The sequence below is a fragment of the Coenobita brevimanus genome, chromosome 71 (assembly GCF_032717465.1).
Source record: "Coenobita brevimanus isolate Jiangsu-jjx chromosome 71, ASM3271746v2, whole genome shotgun sequence".
NCBI classification, from domain to species: Eukaryota; Metazoa; Arthropoda; class Malacostraca; order Decapoda; family Coenobitidae; genus Coenobita; species Coenobita brevimanus.
In genome coordinates, this window is record NC_137024.1 from 35,241,239 (window position 1) to 35,261,760 (window position 20,522).

A 20,522-nucleotide genomic window follows, 5' to 3' on the forward strand; every position below is an offset into this window, starting at 1 on the left:
AATATATTTTACCTACCCATTACTGAAATTACAGCTGATGAAGCTGATGAATGCAGTATGGGTAATCCATGAGGATGCCGCAGAAAGTAAACAAACAACTTTTTTCTATCTGGTGTTTTCACTTATAGCTTGAACAGAACATTCTTTCCTTATTAGAAAAACTTATTTCTTGCTTCTGTGTACAATTATTTTCAAAACAGAACTTGTTTCCATATTCAAAAAATTGTAATTTCAACTTCTGAACTTTACTAATGCTACCAGTAATTATAACAGAACTTATTTCCTCTCATTCAACAAAACTTTTCTTCTTCTTATAGTTTGAACAGAACATTCTTTTCTTATTAGAAAAACTTATTTCTTGCTTCTGTGTACAATTATTTTCAAAACAGAACTTGTTTCCATATTCAAAAAACTAATTTCAACTTCTGAACTTTTACCTGTGCTTCCACTAATCAGAACAGAACTTATTTCCTCTCATTCAACAAAACTTTTCTTCTTGTTATCCATTACTTCTGTTTGGCTAGAACTTTGCAAGTGTGTGTGGTAGTCACGCCAACACTCAAAACATAGTGCGACACCACATTCTTTACACCATGTGCTCACTCGGTTGTTCTTCCGCGGCTTTCTCACAGAATGAAGGCAGACATGACATGATCGCTGTCCAGTCTTTCGGGTATGTGTTGAAGGCAGCTTTTGTAGATAGTGCCTATTGGCGAATCCCGTTGCTACAAGTCTGTCAGCAGCTAGTTCAGAGTGGCGTCCAGGACGGTCTTTGTTCAGTGTTCCATACTTGGTGAGCAGTTGTCTCACCACTTCCAGAACAAAGTGCCTCAGTGACTTCTTCTTTTGGGTTTCTGCCTTGTACATATGGTAGGCATTCAGCATTGACAAATCAACCATATGAAAAAATAACTTCTTGTACCATTTTACGGTACGTCTGATACACTCCACAGTACCTATTTGGGCATCCGACTTGTCAACAAGTCTCATATTTTTTGTGTAATCAGTTACTACGTCCGGTTTGAGGACTGGTTCTTTTGTTCTATAGTCCACTTTTCCTGATGGAATCAAGTTGCCACGATGGAAGGTGCTCAGCATACAAACCTCCCGTTTATCTGTCCATCTGACACACAGCAAAGGATCACTTCTGTAGAGCTCACAGGTTCCTCGAGCACTACGTCCTCCAAACTTTGGAAGATATTTCCTGTTCTTCCGGACTGTCCCACAACTACCAGTGTTATGATCATGAAGGAAACTACACAGGGATGGGGAAGTATACCAATTATCAGTATACAAAACATGTCCCTTGTTCAGAAATGGTGCCATCAATTTTTTTACCACAGAGCCAGAAAATCCTAGGGGATCTCTTGCAGGTACATCAGTATCAGTGCCAGTGTACACTATAATGTCTAACACTATGCCAGTTAGGCAGTCACAAATAACAAAAATTTTTATTCCAAATCTGTGTCTTTTGGAGGGAATGTATTGCTTGAATATAAGTCTGCCACAGAACAGAATGAGACTTTCATCAATAACAAGTTTCTGATAGGGTGCAAAGAAGGAGCGAATACGCTCCCTTATCTTTTCAATTACTGGACGAACCTTCCAAAGGCGGTCATCAGTACTGGGATGGTTGTTGTCTGTGAAATGAATAAATCGCATGAGTAGCTGGTACCTGTCCCTGGGCATGTACTTGGGAAATATTGGGGTATGAATCAGTGGATCTCGGTTCCAGTAGTCACGAACATTTTGCTTCTTTACTTGTGGCATCATAAGAGGGAGTGCAAGAAATGTGTACATTTCAGGTACACTGGTATCATACCAACGTTTCATTTTATTGTGTGGAGAAAAAGGATGTTTGTCCTTCATGAACTGATAATATCTGTTGGTTTCTTGTACCAAATAATCAAGAATTTCACCATCAAAAAACAGGAGAAAATACTCCATTTCAGAACTGTTTTTGTCTACTCCAGCAGCCCTTGTCACTCCACTGTGAGTTGCATCAAATCTATAGCAATTTGGTATGAATCTATCACCATTTGCCCAGATAAACCCAGATCCACCAGCACTACCAATACCACCAGGCCTACGGGGAGGGTCACACACCCTGGGATCATCATCATCATCACTTAGGTCTGAATCATCATCACTCTCGTCACTCATGGGAATAAATCCATCACTGTCACTGTCTGCCATCCCCTCACTGTCACTACCACTCTCCTGTGCCATCCCCTCACTGTCACTACCACTCTCCTGGTCATCACTATCGTACTCCAAACCTGGCGATAACTTACGTTTCACGCCAGCACTACTCACTGATACCCCTGAGGTTGACGGAGTTTGTGTATCACTGTCGGAAAATCCTTCAAAATCGGTGATGTCATGCACTTCCCTCTCTTCATCAAGTCTACTAGTCACTTCAGAGTTCTGCAAATTGCTGTCCGGTTCTGCCATCTCATCTGAAGACTGTGCTGAGGGCGAAAAGTGAAGACTTCCCTCTAACTCCACGCTACGCACAATCGCGCTGCCTAACCTCCGCGCGTTGCAGACGTGAAAAAAAAAATCGGTCACATGTACTGTTATTACAGCATATTTTTGAAGGATTTTAGGCATATATTTGTTTGTAGAAAATTATCTTATGATTTATGAGTCATTTTTAGGTAATTATTTGAGCATAAAATGCGAAAATAAAAAAAAAATCCACCCTAAAACCCGGTACATTTGTACCAGCAGGTTTGTTTACATATGACGTCAGAGCCCAGACCCCTCTGAGTGCAACGTGGAAGGTTGGGGGTATCAAACGATGCCACCCGTTGCCTGAGGCTCTTTTACTCAAAAGTCCCGACCCGGAATCCATCAAGAGAACCCGTCTTAAGACCCGACCCGGACTTAAAGGGTTAAATATAGTAAAAGTTTTTCAATCGTGATGGGACCAAGTTTTTTCACATCAGTGATTTTTTTTGCAATTTTTGTGCCCATTTTGGTGCGATTTGAATGTGCAGTTTTGGCTGCCCAAAACACACACACACATACACACATGGCTAGTGCTATACTGTAGTATATTAGATATATACTGATGTATATATATATATATATATATATATATATATGTATAAATATACTATATATATAAATACAGTAAAACCTCGATATAATAGACTTCAGTAGACCGGAATTCGCTTTTATCGGACTTGACGAGCTACCAGACTAAATTCCTATATATCGGAAAAAGCCCGACCAGAAGCAGTCTGGACTGCCTGACCACTTCAGCTATGTTCACCACAATAAGGTAAATAAAAGACATGTTTATCAGTGTACAGTACTGTATTATTATGTATATTATACCGTTTGATTAATGTAGTGAAGTTATAACACAGTATAGTACCTCCATGGTAGTCAAAAGAGTTTAAGAACTGTTCATGCGATCTGGACTAATGTCTGATATATCGGAAAAAGTTCGGATTAGCAGGGGGAAGTCCGGATATCGCTTTTATCGGAATTTCACATTTTTTGGAGTGGTTTGGGCCCCAATTAGTCAATTATAGTGAGGTCTTACTGTATATATATATATATATATATATATACACATACATGGAGCCTCTGTGGTACAGTGGTAGAGTGTGCGTTTCGTACACAGGTGGACCAGGGTTCGCGCCCCGCCAGGGTAATAAACTTTGGGAGTGTTCACCCTGCCACGTACTGCATTGGCGGACATAAGGGGTGCTGTGGTTGAACCAGTGTCGCTTACTGTAAAGTATGCTTGCACCCAGTCGGCTTGCGTGGGCCGATTACACTTGGTTCACAGACTACACACACATCCAAAGCCACTCCAACACTATAGTTACACTTACAAACACTTCTCATCCTACGTACAATCTCTACCAGACAGCCTAAGCCACTTGGTAGAGATACATTGGCTGTATTGTCCCGACTTCGGTCGGGATAGGCTGGTCCTGCAGTGGATACTCAAACGGCTGATGATGATGATATATATATACATATATATATATATATATATATATATATATATATATACAGTAATCACTCTAATATCCGGACGCCCAATAACCGAACATCCCCACTACCCGGACCTTATCGTCCTGGGATCAAACATTCCCAAAATGGTCCGAAAATCCAAAAAAATTGGAAAAAAAAAATCGATTTTTTGCCGTCCGTAATTTGAACTTGCCGCGCGCGCCGCGTGAGAGCATTGTTTTGGTTCGTCATTCCTCCGACGTCTGATAGAGCGCCGCTGCATCCTCCCCACTTCCCGCCTGTTTCTCACCGCGACAAGACCTACGCTGTTCGCCATGGCTGCCCACGTGCTCGCTTTTGTGGTGGTGCCGTACTTGCTGCAAGGCCTCCTGCTGCTCTCTGCCCTACTCTTAGTGTGTGTGATGATGGCCCCGCCTCCTGAGAAAAGGAAGAGAGTGGTGTTGACTCTGGAGAAGAAACGGGAGATATTGGAGAAGGTTGATGCAGGTTGGTCTTCCTCACGCATTCTCCGCGAGTTCAACCTGGCCCGGTCGACTTTGTTCGATATCAAGCGTTCCCGAGACAAGCTCATGCAGTACACGGCTGACTTCTCGTCGAGAAGCAAACGCAACGTGGAGAGGAAGGTTATGTTTACCCCCAAGTATGCAGAGATCGACCGCTCCACGTTGATTTGGCATCGACAGCAACGTGCAGCTGGTGTGATGGTACGTGGAACGGAGCTGAAGGCTGCTGCTGAGAAGTTTGCAAGGCTTCACGACGCCCTTGACTTCAAGGCATCCGAGGGTTGGCTCTTCGCGTTCAAGTTACGACATGGCCTTACTAACCGTAAAGCACATGGCGAAGCATTGGACGCTAACGAGGATGGAGTGGACGAGTTTCGGCACAAGGTGAAAGGCTTGATCGACAGGGAGGGCCTCACTCTCGGTCAAGTCTATAACGCTGACGAAACTGGCCTATTCTATCGCTCGGTGCCAACGAACACTCTGGTCGATGAGACGGAGAAGCGTGTACCTGGCCGCAAGCTTTCTAAGGAACGGATATCTGCTTTGTGTTGTGCCAATGCTAACGGCATGCACCGGCTTAAGCCCGTTATTGTTGGCCGTGCAAAGCAGCCTCGGTGCCTTCGTGGGGTGATGGATGTCCTTCCTGTCGTATGGTACCATTCTTTGAAAGCATGGTTCACAGCTGTGATTTTCAAAGACTGGTTTCACCATCACTTCGTCAAGGAGGTCATACATTACCAGACGAAGACACTGGGAATTCCTCGCGACCAGGTAAAGGCTCTCCTTCTCCTCGACAATGCACCTGCCCACCCGTGCGACAAGGACTTGGTTGCTGAAAATGGCCGTATTAGGTGCATGTTTCTGTCACCTAATACGACTGCTGTCATTCAACCAATGGACCAAGGAGTGATCGTGGCAACAAAGCGCCTGTACCGTCAGAAGTTCCTGGACGAGGTGATGGTTGTTCTCGAGGACGAGGACGAGCGCAGGGAAGGACGTGACACTCGAGGCAAGCGGACTTTGGAAAACCTTCGCCGCTACAACATCAAGTCTGCGCTGTACAACTGGGCTAGTGCATGGAAGGAAGTCCCTGTGAAAACTCTTGAAAATGGTTGGTCTCGTCTGCTTCTCGGAACAGATGTGGAGTACGATTTCCTAGGGTTTGACGTGGATGACTTCCATGCACGGATACGTACGCACGGCGACGATGTTGATGTGGACGATGTTCGTGAGTGCTTGGACGACGACGAGGGCGATCCTGGGTATCAGACGTTGTCTGATATCGAGATCGCGTCTTCGGTTGCTGGTGTCAGTCCCGAACTTGAAGATTTCGACGACGAAGGCGATGATGATGCAGACTCCGCTCAGCAGGACACTACTCCAGCCATCCCCAAGCTGAGCGCACTCCGGGAACATCTAGAGTTCGTCCTAGACTACCTGGAACACCCGGACTGCGACAGGGAGATGGGGCCCTTGGGACTCGTGGAGGAAGTGCGTGCTTTCCGGCAGCGCATCATCAATCGCCAGAATCGTCGGTCCTTGCGTCAGTCAACGATTGACAGTTTTTTCAGACCCATGACCCCCGCTGTGCCAAGCCCTGGTTCCACTCCGTTGCCTCCCCAAGACAGGCCCTCATGCTCCGAGCCACAGCCCAGCACATCAGCTACAGTGGAGTCACCGCTCGACGTGAGTTTGCGGCTGTCTTCAGAGTCTTCTGTAGTCGGTACGCCATCACCACGACCCACCGATGCACCGCTTGGACGCCTGCCAGTGATACTCTCGGGCTCTGACAGTGAATAAACAACAAGAACTTCTCCACTAGACCACACGGGAATTTTGAGTGTTGTGCAGTGAAAAAAACGGTGTGTTGTGTTAAGGTTTTCAAGTTGGGAGAAAAGACTAAGTAGAAAAGAAATTTAACGTAACTAACCTTCTTTGTTTTGGCTTTGGAAAATTAAAAAAACTGGGGAAAAGTTAATGTGCAACACTTAAATTAAACTGGAACATTATTTGGACTAAAGTGAACACTGTGAAAAGAACGGACTTCTGTGTGTTAGCGACTAAGTTCAGTGCAAGACTTCAGGAAGAGTGTAGTGCAAGTGCTTCAGGAAATCGTTCTTACTGTCAGAGTCCGAGAGGAGGCGGTTATTCATCGAGGTGGCCAGGGACTTGCTGTAAGTAGCCAGAATGTTTCATGTTGTACTATTTTCCATACTATATTTACCAGAATGTTTCATATTGTATTTTTTTCCATACTATACTTACCAGAAAGTGTCATACTGTACTTCTTTCCATACTAAACTTACCTCATGCATGTGCAGTAGGAATGTGTTTTTCAGAGTTCGGTTAGGTTAGGTTCGGTTAGAGTCCATAAGTACCAGAATGTTTATTAATGTATGAACATACTTCTAAACCCACATTTTATGTTTCTTTTGCATTTATTTCAGTCATTTATGTGCCTTATTGGTGTGATTTGGGTGTTAAATAGGTGCTATGCATGTCCGGAGGGAGTTGTATAGGTGTTTCTCTGAGTTAGGGTCCGTAAGTACAAGTCCATAAGCTGGGGCCCAATATCCGGACGAAACCAATATCCGAACCTACCGATGGCTCTATTGATCCGGATATTGGAGGGGTTACTGTATATATATATATATATATATATATATATATATATATATATATATATCATCCCTGCTTCGGTAGGGATAGACTGGTCCTGCAGTGGACCTCAACGGCTGATGATGATGATGATGCTATATACATATATATATGTATGTATGTATGTATATAGATAGATGTAGATATATACAGTATATATATATATTGGCCAGGGTCAGGGTTTATCTTTTTGCACAAAATGTGTTTAGCACAAATCAGGTTCGTGTAAATTGAGAATCTGCTATAATGAATAGGCTACAGTACCATTTGCAGTAGATACGGTGAAGAATCATGTATTGATTTATCGGCTGTTTTACTTCTCAAAAAATAAAAAAGTAAATAAAAGTACAGTCAGGTCGCCTAAGGCGCGGGTAATTGGTTCTGGAATAATCCCGCATCATAGAAAACTGTGCCATCGAAATAACTAAACATATGGGAAAAATGAAATTTGGTTCTGGACGTTTGCCCAAAGTCCCTCTTCTCACCCCACTTTTCCTCATTTGCTCCCACTTTACACAGGCACACAGTCAAGCAATCAGCCAACACATGTATTACATGAACAATACATGGGCATAATATAGTCATTCGTAAAACCGCTATGAACTGGTTAGTGAGAAAGCACCTATCTCTGAGCTAAGACGACGTATAATGCCTCCCATCATCATCATCACCTATATAAGAATGATTATTAATGTGTTAAATGATCAGCTGACTGACCAAAACATTAAAGATGGCAGAGGCTGCCTGGTCAAACACTGATTGAAGATGTTTATGTGATTAAGTTTGTATGCTTAAGTGTCAACAAAATTCACATTTAACACATTAGTAATCATTCTTATATATGTGATGATGATGATGATGGGAGGCATTATACTTCGTTTTAGCTCAGAGATAGGTGCTTCGTCACCAACCTGTTCATAGCGGTTTTATAAACAAACCTATGAACTAGTCACAATACTGAAAAAATTTTTAATGTTTTATTACTTAATGAATTGGTAAAGTTTAACATCCTTAAAAGAGAGAAGAAAGTCCACAGTTGGAGCACTTGTAGTATGGAGTTGAAGTGGTCACCATCTTCTTAGTTTACAAACAGGTGAGCGTGCCAACCACCGGAGGAATTTGCCTGGGCGTTTCAAACCTTGCTGCGCTGCTGCGCCATAGGAATTTTATGCGCGTGGTTCATTTTTTCTGGTTCTGGCACCTTGCCGTGTCATAGAAAACCACGGCATTGAAATCCGTGCCATAGGCAACTTGACTGTTGATTATGTGTGGACAGGTGATATCAGTAGAGTACCTGGTACAGCATGTGAAAATATGTTGGAAAGTGAAAGTTCTTTGAATTTAGATTTTCAGATTTGAGAGCTTGTATGGTATGTAAAATGAGTACTGTTTTATACTATACATTAGTCATATTGACAAATGTTGTTTCCCAGGTAGTGGAGGGAGTTATCACTCAAGACAGCGATGTATTCCTCTATGGTGGCAAAACAGTCTTTCGCAACTTCACAGCAAATCGCAGGGGTACTGTTGAGAAGTTCAGGTCAGTATATAATATTAAAGGGAGTTGTGTGTATTAGTATTTAACGTAACTTTAAGTTAATGGATGTATAGGAAGTTTCAATTCAGTATGTACTTTGTATCAGCCACAGACATCATGTACTCTGTTGTTTGTCAGAAGTGATGCACTACAGTCTATTTATGACCAGGCTATGGAAGAAATACAAGAGAAAGTGTAAGTGGTAAAGATTTTTAAAAAATGCATATTATGTAGTGCAATTTTTTATGCAGTATAGGCCTTCAAGAGAGTCCCTAAGGAGGTGGTGAAGTGGGCCGTGAGAAAGCTTGGGATCAAGGAGTGGTAGGTTAGAGTGGATATGGCTATGTACAGTACGTGGGTGCTCACATCCAAGTGAGAGTGAGTGGAGATTTGAGTGATGAGTTTTCCATGAATCTTGGCAAGCATCAGGAGTCAAGTCTTGAACCCCTGAGTGTCTCATGTGACCTAAGAAATGGACTCCCATGGGAGATGTTTTATGTTGATGAATTGGTATTGACTGCAGAGAATGAAAGGGATGTGGAGGAAAAGAGATGGAATGGGCACAAGGATTTGAGAGCATATGCAAATAAAACAAAAGTAATAATATATGGGACTGATCGCAGTACTGTCAAAGCAGAGGGAGTGTGACGATGTGCAGTTTGCCACAAGTGTGTGGGAAGTACTAGTAACTCCATCTTGTGCAGTGTTTGTGATTAGTGGGTCCAGAAAAGATGTAATAGTATTAGAGGTAGACTGCAGAATATGCTGATTTCATGTGTATTGTGTCATTGAGAGCATGTAGAGATTGAAAGTCATAGAAGGAGTGATCTTGCTGGAGAGTTTCTTGAGTGTGTGGAGGAGTTGTGATATTTCAAGAACATGTTACTTGCTGAAGGTGGAGGTGGAGCTAGTGGCTAGGGTAAGGAGTGATTGGAGGAAGTTCAGGGAGCTGTTGCCTCTCATAAGATTGAGAGGGCTCTCTCTCTGTGCTAAGGGATGCTTGTTTGCAGCATGTATTAGGAGTGTAATGCTGTTTGGTACTGAGACCTTGGCAGTAAATAGAGAAGATATTCATAGACTTAAACATACAGAAATGGCAATGATTTGATGGATGTGCAGTGTGTCCTTGAATATGAGGCCTGGAGGGGCTAGGATTGCAATTGAGGAGTTGAGAGGAAGGTTGGGACTTCAGTGTATTAGTGTTATGATGAGGAGGGATAGATTGAGATAGTTTGGGCATAGAGAGGATGGAAGATGACAGTTGGGTGCAAGAGGCATGAGATATAAATGTCAAGGTAAGGTTGTGAAGGGCAGACCAAAAAAGACCTGGGATGAGGTCACAGAGTGTGACCTCAGGGATAAGGGACTAAATAGGGAGGCTACCAGAGATAAAGCAGTGTTGAGAGCCGCCATTAGGTGACCAAGGGTAATGCATGCAAGCATGTTGGAGCCTTTATAAACCATATGGATGTTCCTTCTTTCGTGCATTTAAGAAAAAATAATAATAAAAAATGAATTCCTACAACTCTGATGTTTGTAAAATGGAACTTTGTAGACCAGCCCAGTATTTACAAGTGATGGTGTCAGAGTGTAAATGTGTATACTGGTATGGGTAAAATACTGAATATCAGTGTAGAAAAAGGTGATATCGCCAGCAGTGGTGAGAGATGCCAAGTACAGTATTGTGGTACACTGATGGACAAGAGAGAGAACTGTGCAGAAGAAGTGGAGTGAATAGTGGGTCAAGTGAAAAAGTTGACACAATAAAGAGCCTCATTTTAAAGAATGAAAATGAGGATCCCTGTTAACTGTCCATATTTTCAGTCTTATCCAGTACTCTTCCCAGTTTACATCCTTCTCCACCATCCTTCCCAGTTTTCATTTTGATCTACCATTCACAGTACACACACATGTGTATCATCCTTATCTTATTATTATTTTATTGTCCTTCTGTCATCTTCATCATCCATATCCATAAACATTCATCAGTCTTATTGATACTCCTTCTCACTCTTTATCCTTGTCCTCTGTCCGTACTATCATCTTGCACTACCATCCTTCCCAGTTCCACCCTGATACAGAGTCTTCATTCTGCTTTCCCAGTCTGCAGTACTGTACTGTCAACCTGCCTTCCCCTTGTACCTGTCTCCCAAAACCCCACTTATATTCCACAGCATGGATGTGATTGAGGCACGGCAGCAGGTGACGCGTGGAGACATGATCCTTCTGGCACTGCTTCTGGGCTGTGACTACCTTCCTGAGGGTGTGACAGGGGTGGGCAAAGACACCGCCATTAGGTTCATACAGATGCTTCACAGGCAGGGCGTGACTGATCCAATATGCTGGTGAGTGGCTTTAGGCCATATTGTTGTTAGTTAGCCCTCCCAGGGCTTTATATGTGTTTTTACGTAAATGGTAAACATGGGTAGAGTCTGTAATTTTGTGGTTTTTGTTATTGTTGTTGAATCATGGTCCACTTGCTTGAGCAATCCTATCAACGACAGGTAAGCAACAGCCCCATGGAGTCATCCTATTGGTTCCCTACACTGTTGATGATGTATCTGCTTCTTAGTGTGGCAGGTACTGCACAGTGTGCCATTACAGGCAAACCTCGATTTATGATACCCCTAGATGCAATATCCCGGAATAGTGATGGGGGTAGAAATACCACCCCACCCCGCCTGTCGTAGGCTTACCCCCGGTTTTGCGATGGGTTTTGTTTTTTTAAAACCAATTTTAATTATATTATAGACTCAAATTTTGTTTAGGTTGATCTATAAACAGTTTTTAGACCTAGATTAATGTGTTTTAGTCATAAGTGGAATGAACACTGTCATTTGGGGTACATATTCTTGCCCATCAAACAAGGTACAAAACAATGTGGACAACTAGGTGACTCAACAAAGAATATTTCGTGTTTGACCATTGAACTGTCTGCTAACCTATCATGGAATACATAATACTAATTTTAAATAAATATCAATAATTATGAAAACCTTAGAGAGTAAATAATTCATCTATCTATCTATCTATTGCCAGACGCTTCAATCCCATTTGGGGTGGCCACAAACAAATTGCCTCCAAGTCGCCCTGTCCCCCGCCATTTCACACACCCCTCTCTCATATACCTCTCCACCCCATCCCTCCATCTCATCCTCGGCCTTCCCCTCCCTCTTCACCCCTCCACCTCACTCACATACACTCTCTTCGTCAGTCTTTCACCCTCCATCCTCTCCACATGGCCAAACCACCTCAGTGTGTTCCTCATAACGCTTCCTATCACATCCACATCCACACCACAACGCTCCTTTATATCCTCATTCGTCAGCCTGTCTCTCCATGTGACTCCACAGGCTCCTCTTAAATAACTCATTTCCACTGCTGTCACTCTTGACTTGTGTCCTTCCAGCAACGTCCAAGCTTCACTTCCATACGTTAGAGTTGGTATCACAATACTGTCATGTAGTAACTTTCTCACGTCCATGCTCACTTCCCTGTTTCTTATCACTGCTTTCAAAGAACCAGCAACCTTTCTTCCCTGCTGTACCCTTTCAAGCACTTCACCCTCCAAACCTCCATCCTTACTCATCACACTACCCAAGTACTTAAAAGTACTCACATTTTCCAATTCCTCACCATCCAACCTTGCCGTACATTCACTGACTTCATCTCTCTCAAAGACCATCACTTTACTCTTCCCTACATTCACCTTTAGATTCCGTTTCTTACACACTCTCCCAAACTCATCCACCAAGCCTTGCAGCTCCCCTTCGTCTTCACTCAACAACACAGTATCATCTCCAAACAACAGTACAAGGAGTTTCCAAACACTATCCTCTCTCACCAGGGCCACTCGAACATCCACTACCCTACCTTGTACCTCTTTTATTACCCCATCCATGTACAGATTGAACAACTCTGGAGACATGACACATCCCTGTTTCAACCCAACTTTCAAAGAGAAAATTCACTTAGTTCACCATCCACACGCACTGCAGCCTTCGCACCATGGTACATACTCTTCACAGCATCATCAACTTCCCATCTACTCCATATATTCTTAACACTTTCCACAATCCTTGTCTATCCACCCTGTCATATGCTTTCTCCAAATCCATGAAAGCCGCATACAACTTCTTTCCCTTCTCTAGAAACTTTTCCACTAAAGATCTAAGAATGAATATCTGATCTACACAACCTCTTCCCTTCCTAAAGCCTCCCTGTTCTTCTCTGACTAATTTCTCTGTTCTTTCTCTAACTCTGTCAATAAGTATCCTACCATACACTTTTCCCATTATAATAAGAAGACAAATGCACCTATGATTACCACACACTTCTTTTTCCCCTTTTCCTTTGTACAAGGGAATAATTATACCTGACTTCCTATCCTCCGGGATTCTACCTTCCTCCCAGGCCAATCTGCACATCTTCCACATCCATTCTACTGCTATCTCTCCCCCATGCTTCAGGATTTCACCACACACTCCATCAATTCCTGGGGCTTTCCCTGACTTAACTTTCTTCATTGCTTCCACAACATCTATGCTACTGATTTCTTCCTGTCTTCTCACCTCCCTCCTTCTCCCAGCCATTCCCCAGCCACTTATACTCGCATTACTTCCATCCTCTATGTTCAACAATTCCTTAAAGTGTTCTCTCCATCTGCTCACTTTTTCTCCCTTCTTCACTAGTAATCTACCATTTTTATCTTTCACTTCCCCACTAACTTCACTTCCACCCTGTCTCACTCTTTTCACCTCTTGCCAGAACAATTTCTTACAGTCCCTCCACTTTACACTCAAATTCCTTCCAAATTCCTCATCCACTCTCTTTTTACTCTCTCGTACTAATCTTTTCACCTTTCTCTTTCTTTCTACATATAACTTTCTCTTCCGCCTCTGAACTTCTTCCACACCCCTATTTCTCATCCATTCATTGTATGCTTTCTTCTTTTGTGCCACAGCCTGTCTCACCTCTTCAGTCCACCACGCTGTTCCTTGCACCCCCCTCCGTCTTCTCTTCCTTCCACACACCACATCACATGCTGCACATATTTCTTCTGTAAATATCCTACACACATCTTCCATGTCTCCCATCTGCTCCAATTCATATTTGCCCAATCGTTCCTCCACTTCTCTCTTATACTCTGCCTTTTTCTCATCCTCTTGTAACCTTTCCACTCTCCTTGCAACTACTCCTTCCTCTCGTCTTTCCCTTCTTCTATTCCTCCATCTTACTTGAATCCTAATTCTAGCCACCACCAAGTAGTGGTCAGAAAGTCCACTCCCCCAACCTCTATAAGCTCTTGCATCCATTACACATCTTCGCATCGTTTCATCCACACACACATAATCAATCATTTCCGTCCTTTCTTTCAGTTCACCACCCACCCTTCTCATCACTCGCCATGTATACCTGTGGATCATTTTATGCCTGAAGAGGGTATTGGCAATCATCAACCCCCTCCCAGCACAGATGTCCACTAACACACTCCCATTCTCATTCATCTCAGCAGTCACACCCCACTCACCAACTATTCCATCCACCTTCACATTCCCAACTTTACCATTCATATCACTGATCAAAAACTCTCCCTCATTCCTTCCAAACTTTTCCATGCACACTTCTACATTTGTCCAGAACTCTTCTCTCACTCTTCTAGCACGATCTTGCGTTGACCCATACACACACACAATCACCCACATTTGTATTCCAACTTTCAACTTTACCCACACAATCCTTGACCCAACTGATCCATACTGTCTTATGCTCTTCTTCCATCTTTTACTTACAACTATTCATACTCCTTCCTTTGCCCTCTCATTCTCACCTACTCCTGCACATATACCCCATCCATACTTCCATTCTCTCACACTTTCTCCTCTCCATTTTGTTTCACTTATTCCACATACATCCACTTTCGCACCCTCAAGCACCTGGACAATCTCTCTCTCTTTCACCTCATCATTCGCTCCTCTTACATTCAATGTACCCATTACCAAGTCCTTTGTCTGGTCCTGGGTCATCATCGTTTGGTCAGTCCTTGTCCGAGGCTTCTTGTTTGATGAAAACTGTGACACCGATAATCATGTGTTTACATTCAGGCTGTTCTAGAAAAAAACACTGATAATACAGAGGAATTTCTAAATAAATGTTGGACAATAAGAGAGAAGAAAATAAAGGAGCTCAGCAACCAGAACAGTACAAAAATGACATAAAGAAAGACCATTGAAAAGGCTATCCCAGTCGCATCATCGATCGCATTCCCCATCAGGAGAATTCTCTGTCAAAACATCGACAGTTCATGACAACAGTTCGCACCTTGGATAATTCAGTGTCATTTATACAGTATTATTATGCTCAACAGATGTTTATTTAATTGTCTCAGAACCATCTGATAGTGGGATTGTATACAGTGCTGCTGCTTCTCTATCAAATTTGAGTACATGTCGGAGATCGCATTCTCCAGTGACCTTGACTGGGTACAAGCAAAACTGGCACTGGATTTAGGCTTAGGTTAGTTTCTTTTACAGCTGTTATGCCATGTAGATTGGCTTTAAACTTTGCTTTGGACTCATTTGGGTGGGTCTAGGACTTGGTTGAGGGGGAAACCCAAGGCTTAAAAACACATCCCAATACTTTACATGTTATATCTACCACGAGATACGATACCCCACCTAGCGATGGGTTTTTACTTAACCAATTGCATCATTAAACCAAGTGAAACAAAGTAATTTTTTTTTTTTTTTTTTTTTTTTTTTTTTTTTAATGCGAGGAAGAAGGAACCGAAGGCTGAGCCTGCAAAATGTTCCTTCAAAGGAAAAAAAAGAAAAAAAAAATCAAGATCTGTTCATTTAGAGATACCTGGACACACTGCATTTGAAAGACTGGAGATCACAGGAAGTAGGAAATACAGACAGAGGGAGACAGTTCCAGAGTTGACCTGTTGCATAAATGAAGGACTGGGAGTAACGGTTAACTCTTGCATTAGAGAGTTGGACAGAAAAAGGACGAGAGTTTGTTGCTGAACGGGTGCTATGCACTCGTCATAGAGGTGGAGGGATGCAAGCAGACAGTTCAGAGGAGCAGTGACCATTGAAGTAGCAATAGAAAAGAGATAAAGATGCAACATTGCGGCGAAGAGAGAGAGTTTGAAAGGAGCCAGTAAGAGGAGGAGGGTTGATGAGACGAATAGCCTTTGACTGCACCGTATTGAGAAGAGCTGTATGTGGGAAGCCTCCTCACACATGAGAGTTGTACTCTACACAGGGGCGAATAAAACCCATGTATAATGTCAACAACTGTGCAGGGGTAAAGAAGGCACGGAGTCGGCTTAGCACACCTAATCTCTTGGAAGCAGATTTTATAAGAGATGCAATATGAACTTTCCAAGATAAGTCCTGTGAAATGAAACCCCAAGCATTGTTCAAGGATGATGCAAGATTAAGCTGAATATTATTAAACATTAGTGGGTACTCCTGTGGAAGCTTTTGATGGGTTGATAGGTGTAAAAACTGAGTCTTTGATGCATTAAAAACAACCAGATTATTTTTACCCCAGTCAGAGATACGAGCCAAGTCAGACATCAGGTGTGCCATAGCCTCATCCCTTGTTTGTTGAAGTAACTGCTGAGATGGACGCTGCGGAAACCGAATGGAAAGGTGAACGGTGGAATCATCAGCGTACGAGTGGATAGGATTAGCTGTACAGCTTAGAACGTCATTGATGAATAAAAGGAAGAGAGTTGGTGATTGGACAGAGCCATGAGAAACACCACTGTTGATAGATCTAGGAGAAGAACGAAGGCCGTCTACAACAGCAGCTATAGAACAACCAGAAAGGAAGCTGTAGATGAAGGCACAGATAGAAGTATAGAAACTGTAAGAGGGCAGTTTGGCAATTCAAGATTTATGCCAGACTTGATCGAAAGCCTTTGAGATGTCAATTGCAATGGCAAAGCTTTCACCAAAGTCCCGAAAGAAGGATGACCAGGAGTCCGAAAGGTAGGTGAGAAGATTGTCAGTGGAGCATCCCTGACGGAACCCATACTGATGATCAGAAAGAAGGTTGTGATAGGAGAGATGCTTTAAAATTTTTCTGTTAAGAATAGACTTGAAAACTCTTGAGACACAGGATGTTAAAGCAATTGGGCAATAGTTAAAGGGTTGGGAATGGTCATCCTTCTTTGGGACTGGCTGAATGAGAGCAAACTTCCAGCAAGAAGGAAAGGTGCAAGTTGAAAGACAAAGGCGAAAGAGTTTGCCTAGGCAGGGTGTAAGCACAGAAGCACAGTTCTTGAGAACAACAGGAGGGACTCCATCAGGCCCATATGTTTTGTTAGTATTGAGGCCTGTGATGGCAGAAAATACATCAACTGAAGACATTTTAATGTCAGCCATGAGGAAGTCAGATGGAGGAGCAGTGCCGGAATCATCTAAGGTGGATTTGGAGGAGAAAGTCTGAGTGAAGAGATCTGCTTTATCAGTAGAAGAAATAGCTACAGAGCCATCAGAATAGAAACGAGGAGGGAAGGATGATGAGGTAAAGTTGTTAGAAAGATTTTTGGCAAGGTGCCAGAAGGAGTGGTAAGATTTCAAGTTGGAGAGTTGAGAGCACATAGTGCAAATGAAATTTTTTTTTAGCAGAGCGAAGAACAGACTTAGCATGATTCCGGACAGAAACATAAAGAAGATGTGATTCAGGGGTGGGTTGGCTCTGATATCTTTACAGGCCCTCTCCTTGTTGCGGACAGCATTAGAACAAGCGTGATTAAACCAAGGCTTTCTCGCATTAGTCAAAGGATATGAGAAAGGAATATACGCTTCCATTCCTGAGAGAATAACCTCTGTAATGCACAAGGCACACTTAGATGGCTCCCGGCCATGAAAGCAATAATCATTCCAGGGAAAATCAAAGAAGTACTGCCTGAGGGCCTCCCAATCCGCATTTCCAAAGTGCCACAGACAACGATTCTTTGGAGGGTCCACATGCCGTACCAGAGCGATAGGACGGGTTAAGGTAATAAGGTTATGATCAGAGGGGGCCAACGGAGAGAAAAGATTAACAGTGTAAGTAAAAGGATTAGTTGTAAGGAAGAAGTCAAGTATGTTGGAGCGCTCTCCAAGGTGGTCAGGGATACAGGTAGGGTGATGTACAAGCTGCTGTAGGTCATTAAGGATATGTAAGCTTGTTCACCAGGTGTATCAGTGAAAGGAAAGAAGAGCCAAAGGTGGTGGTGAGCATTGAAATCTCCTAGAATGGAGATTTCAGAGAAAAGAGAAATGGATACAATGTGTTGCATCGTAGAAGTAAGATAGTCAAAGAATTTTTGATAGTAGAATTAGAAGATAAGTAAACAGCACAGATATATTTAGTCAGAGAATGACAGGAAAGCCGAAGCCAGAGAGTAGAGAATTCAGAAGAATCAAGTTCAGGGACACGAGAGCAAGATAGGTCGTTGCATACAAATACACAACATTCTCCTTTGGCTTTGAAATAAGTATAGAGAAAGTAGGAGGATACAGAAAAGGGTTTGTCAGTTGCCTCGGACAGCTGAGTCTCGGTAAGGAAGAGAAGGTGAGGTTTAGAAGAGGAGGGGTGGTGTTCAACAGAGAGAAAGAGGAAAGGCCGTGAATGTTGCAGAAATGAAGAAGAGGGTCAGACAGAGGTTCCAGGCAGCTCAAAGAGTCGTCACTGGGAGAGGGGCGGATGGTGGGGGCATTTATGGTCCCCCACCCCTCCCCCGGGGACTCCTTGGCATGGCTTTGGGTGTGCCTTTTTTTTTTTTCTTTTTTTTTTTTTTTTTTTTTTTAATAGTGTCACGATTCAGGTCAGGTAAATGCTAGGATTATATATTAACGATAATTAGCATGTTCGTGACTCCAGTGTTCTTATAGAAAAGACCCTCCGATATCATGCACATCGTTAATTGGGTACTGAAAGAACACATGTGAAGAATTGATTTATTACAATTAAGAGCATTACCCATATTAATAACATAGCCTAAATATCCTTAAGCCCTATAATCCTTAACCTAAACCTTAATACTAAAAATCAGTAACAAAAGAACAGATCTGCACAGGACAAGGTACACAATACCTCTGGACTTCAGGGTGCATGTCCGCAGGTGTTTCAATACACCTGCATTACACTGGGTATGGGCGAGGTGGATAGAGGCACGAGTGAAAAGAGTGGCTGGAGCACTGATAGCTAAGGCGAGGTATGGTAATGTGAGTGGCTAGATAGCAGACAGCACAACACCACTTCCCACACGTACAGCTCAGGTGAAGTAATGTAAGTGGGCTCCATACAAAGTTCCGCAATGGAGAGGGAACAGCTGCCTACCACTCACTGCCAGCGCTGGTCCCCCACTGTCCGTGTTCTCCACTCCAGTCCAGTCATCGCCACCCTTCAACTCCCGCCTCTTCCAGTCCCGAAGCATCGAAACATTGAGTTGAAATAACATGTATTAAAGGCAGTATAGAACATACAAACATTGACTTGACAATACCCCTTTGACAGTAGAACTTACATTCATGTTAAGTTCTCACAAAACATTTATAAGCAAAGTGCAGATGACATACTGCATTACAAGTACTCTCCTATAGTACATGCCAATTTATGTTCACATTGTATCTCTCTGAAATAGCATCATAAGCCTCAAAATCCACACAACACATACCTACATGATCTAACATGTCAGAATGCTCAGCACGGCTTAAATAATCTGCTCCAATATTCTCGGCTCCCTTGATATACTCTGTGGTATATTGAAATTGTTGCATATAGAGTGCCCACCTCATAATGCGAGGGTTTCGGTTAATTGTAGTTTTCAGGTAATGTAATGGCAAGTGGTCCGTCTGAATAACGAACCTTCGACCATAAAGAAATTGATAAAACTTACGGACCCCTTCAATTACAGCCAACAATTCCCTTTCCACAGTACTATAGTTGAGCTCTGCCTTCTTAAGCTTCCTGCTTGAATATGCCATAGGCCATAGCACCTCATCGTGATACTGCATTAGGACAGCTCCGATTCCCACTCCAGAAGCATCTATCCTTAAAATAAAGTCCTTACACATATCTGGAAGTTTAAGAATGGGATTACTTGTGAGCTTAAACTTTAAAGTATCAAACGACCTCTGTTCTTGTTCAGTCCATGTAACTTCATTTGGCATATCCTTCCTCGTTAAATTAATTAAGGGTTCTGCTATAACTGAATAATTAGGAATGAAATCTCTGTAATAGCCAGAAAGTCCAAGAAATGAGCGAACTTGTTTCTTTGTCTTAGGTGGCAAGGCTTTAGTGATCTTCTGAATCTTGTCACTTTGTGGCTTACAGATTCCTTTTCCAACTATATGTCCAAGAAAGTTTATCTCTGACTGACCAATTTCACATTTAAGTGGATTTATCTTTAGCCCAGCTTCTTTTAGGCGTAACAGAGTCTGTTCAATGTGTCGGAGATGTTCCTTAAAAGAGCATGAGTGAATCAAAATATCATCTACAAATACTTCAACACCTTCTAAGCTTCCCAAAACTTCCCTCATAACTCTGTTAAAAACAGCAGGAGAATTACACAAACCAAATGGTAGAACATTAAAGTGGAATAATCCCTTACTTGTACCAAAAGCAGTGTATATTCTACTATTTACATGCAGAGGGATCTGCCAGAATCCCTTTGATAAGTCTATCTTAGAAAAGTATCTAGAGTGGGCTAATTTAACCATTATATCCTCTTGTAAACACATGGGTTCAGCATCAAACTGAATCACTTTATTCAGCTTTCTGAAATCACCACATATTCTAACACCGCCATTTTTCTTTTTGAC

General features: G+C 42.6%; 1 protein-coding gene across 1 annotated transcript in view; it reads left to right on the plus strand.

Annotated features, from left to right (window-relative positions):
- Gen (XPG-like endonuclease) overlaps positions 1 to 20,522 on the plus strand; it is a 114,407-nt gene that overhangs the window by 37,028 nt on the left and 56,857 nt on the right. Inside the window, 3 exon segments of the mRNA XM_080277845.1 lie at positions 8,591 to 8,697; positions 10,869 to 11,043; positions 18,219 to 18,232. Coding sequence (XP_080133971.1) covers positions 8,591 to 8,697; positions 10,869 to 11,043; positions 18,219 to 18,232 — 296 coding nt within the window.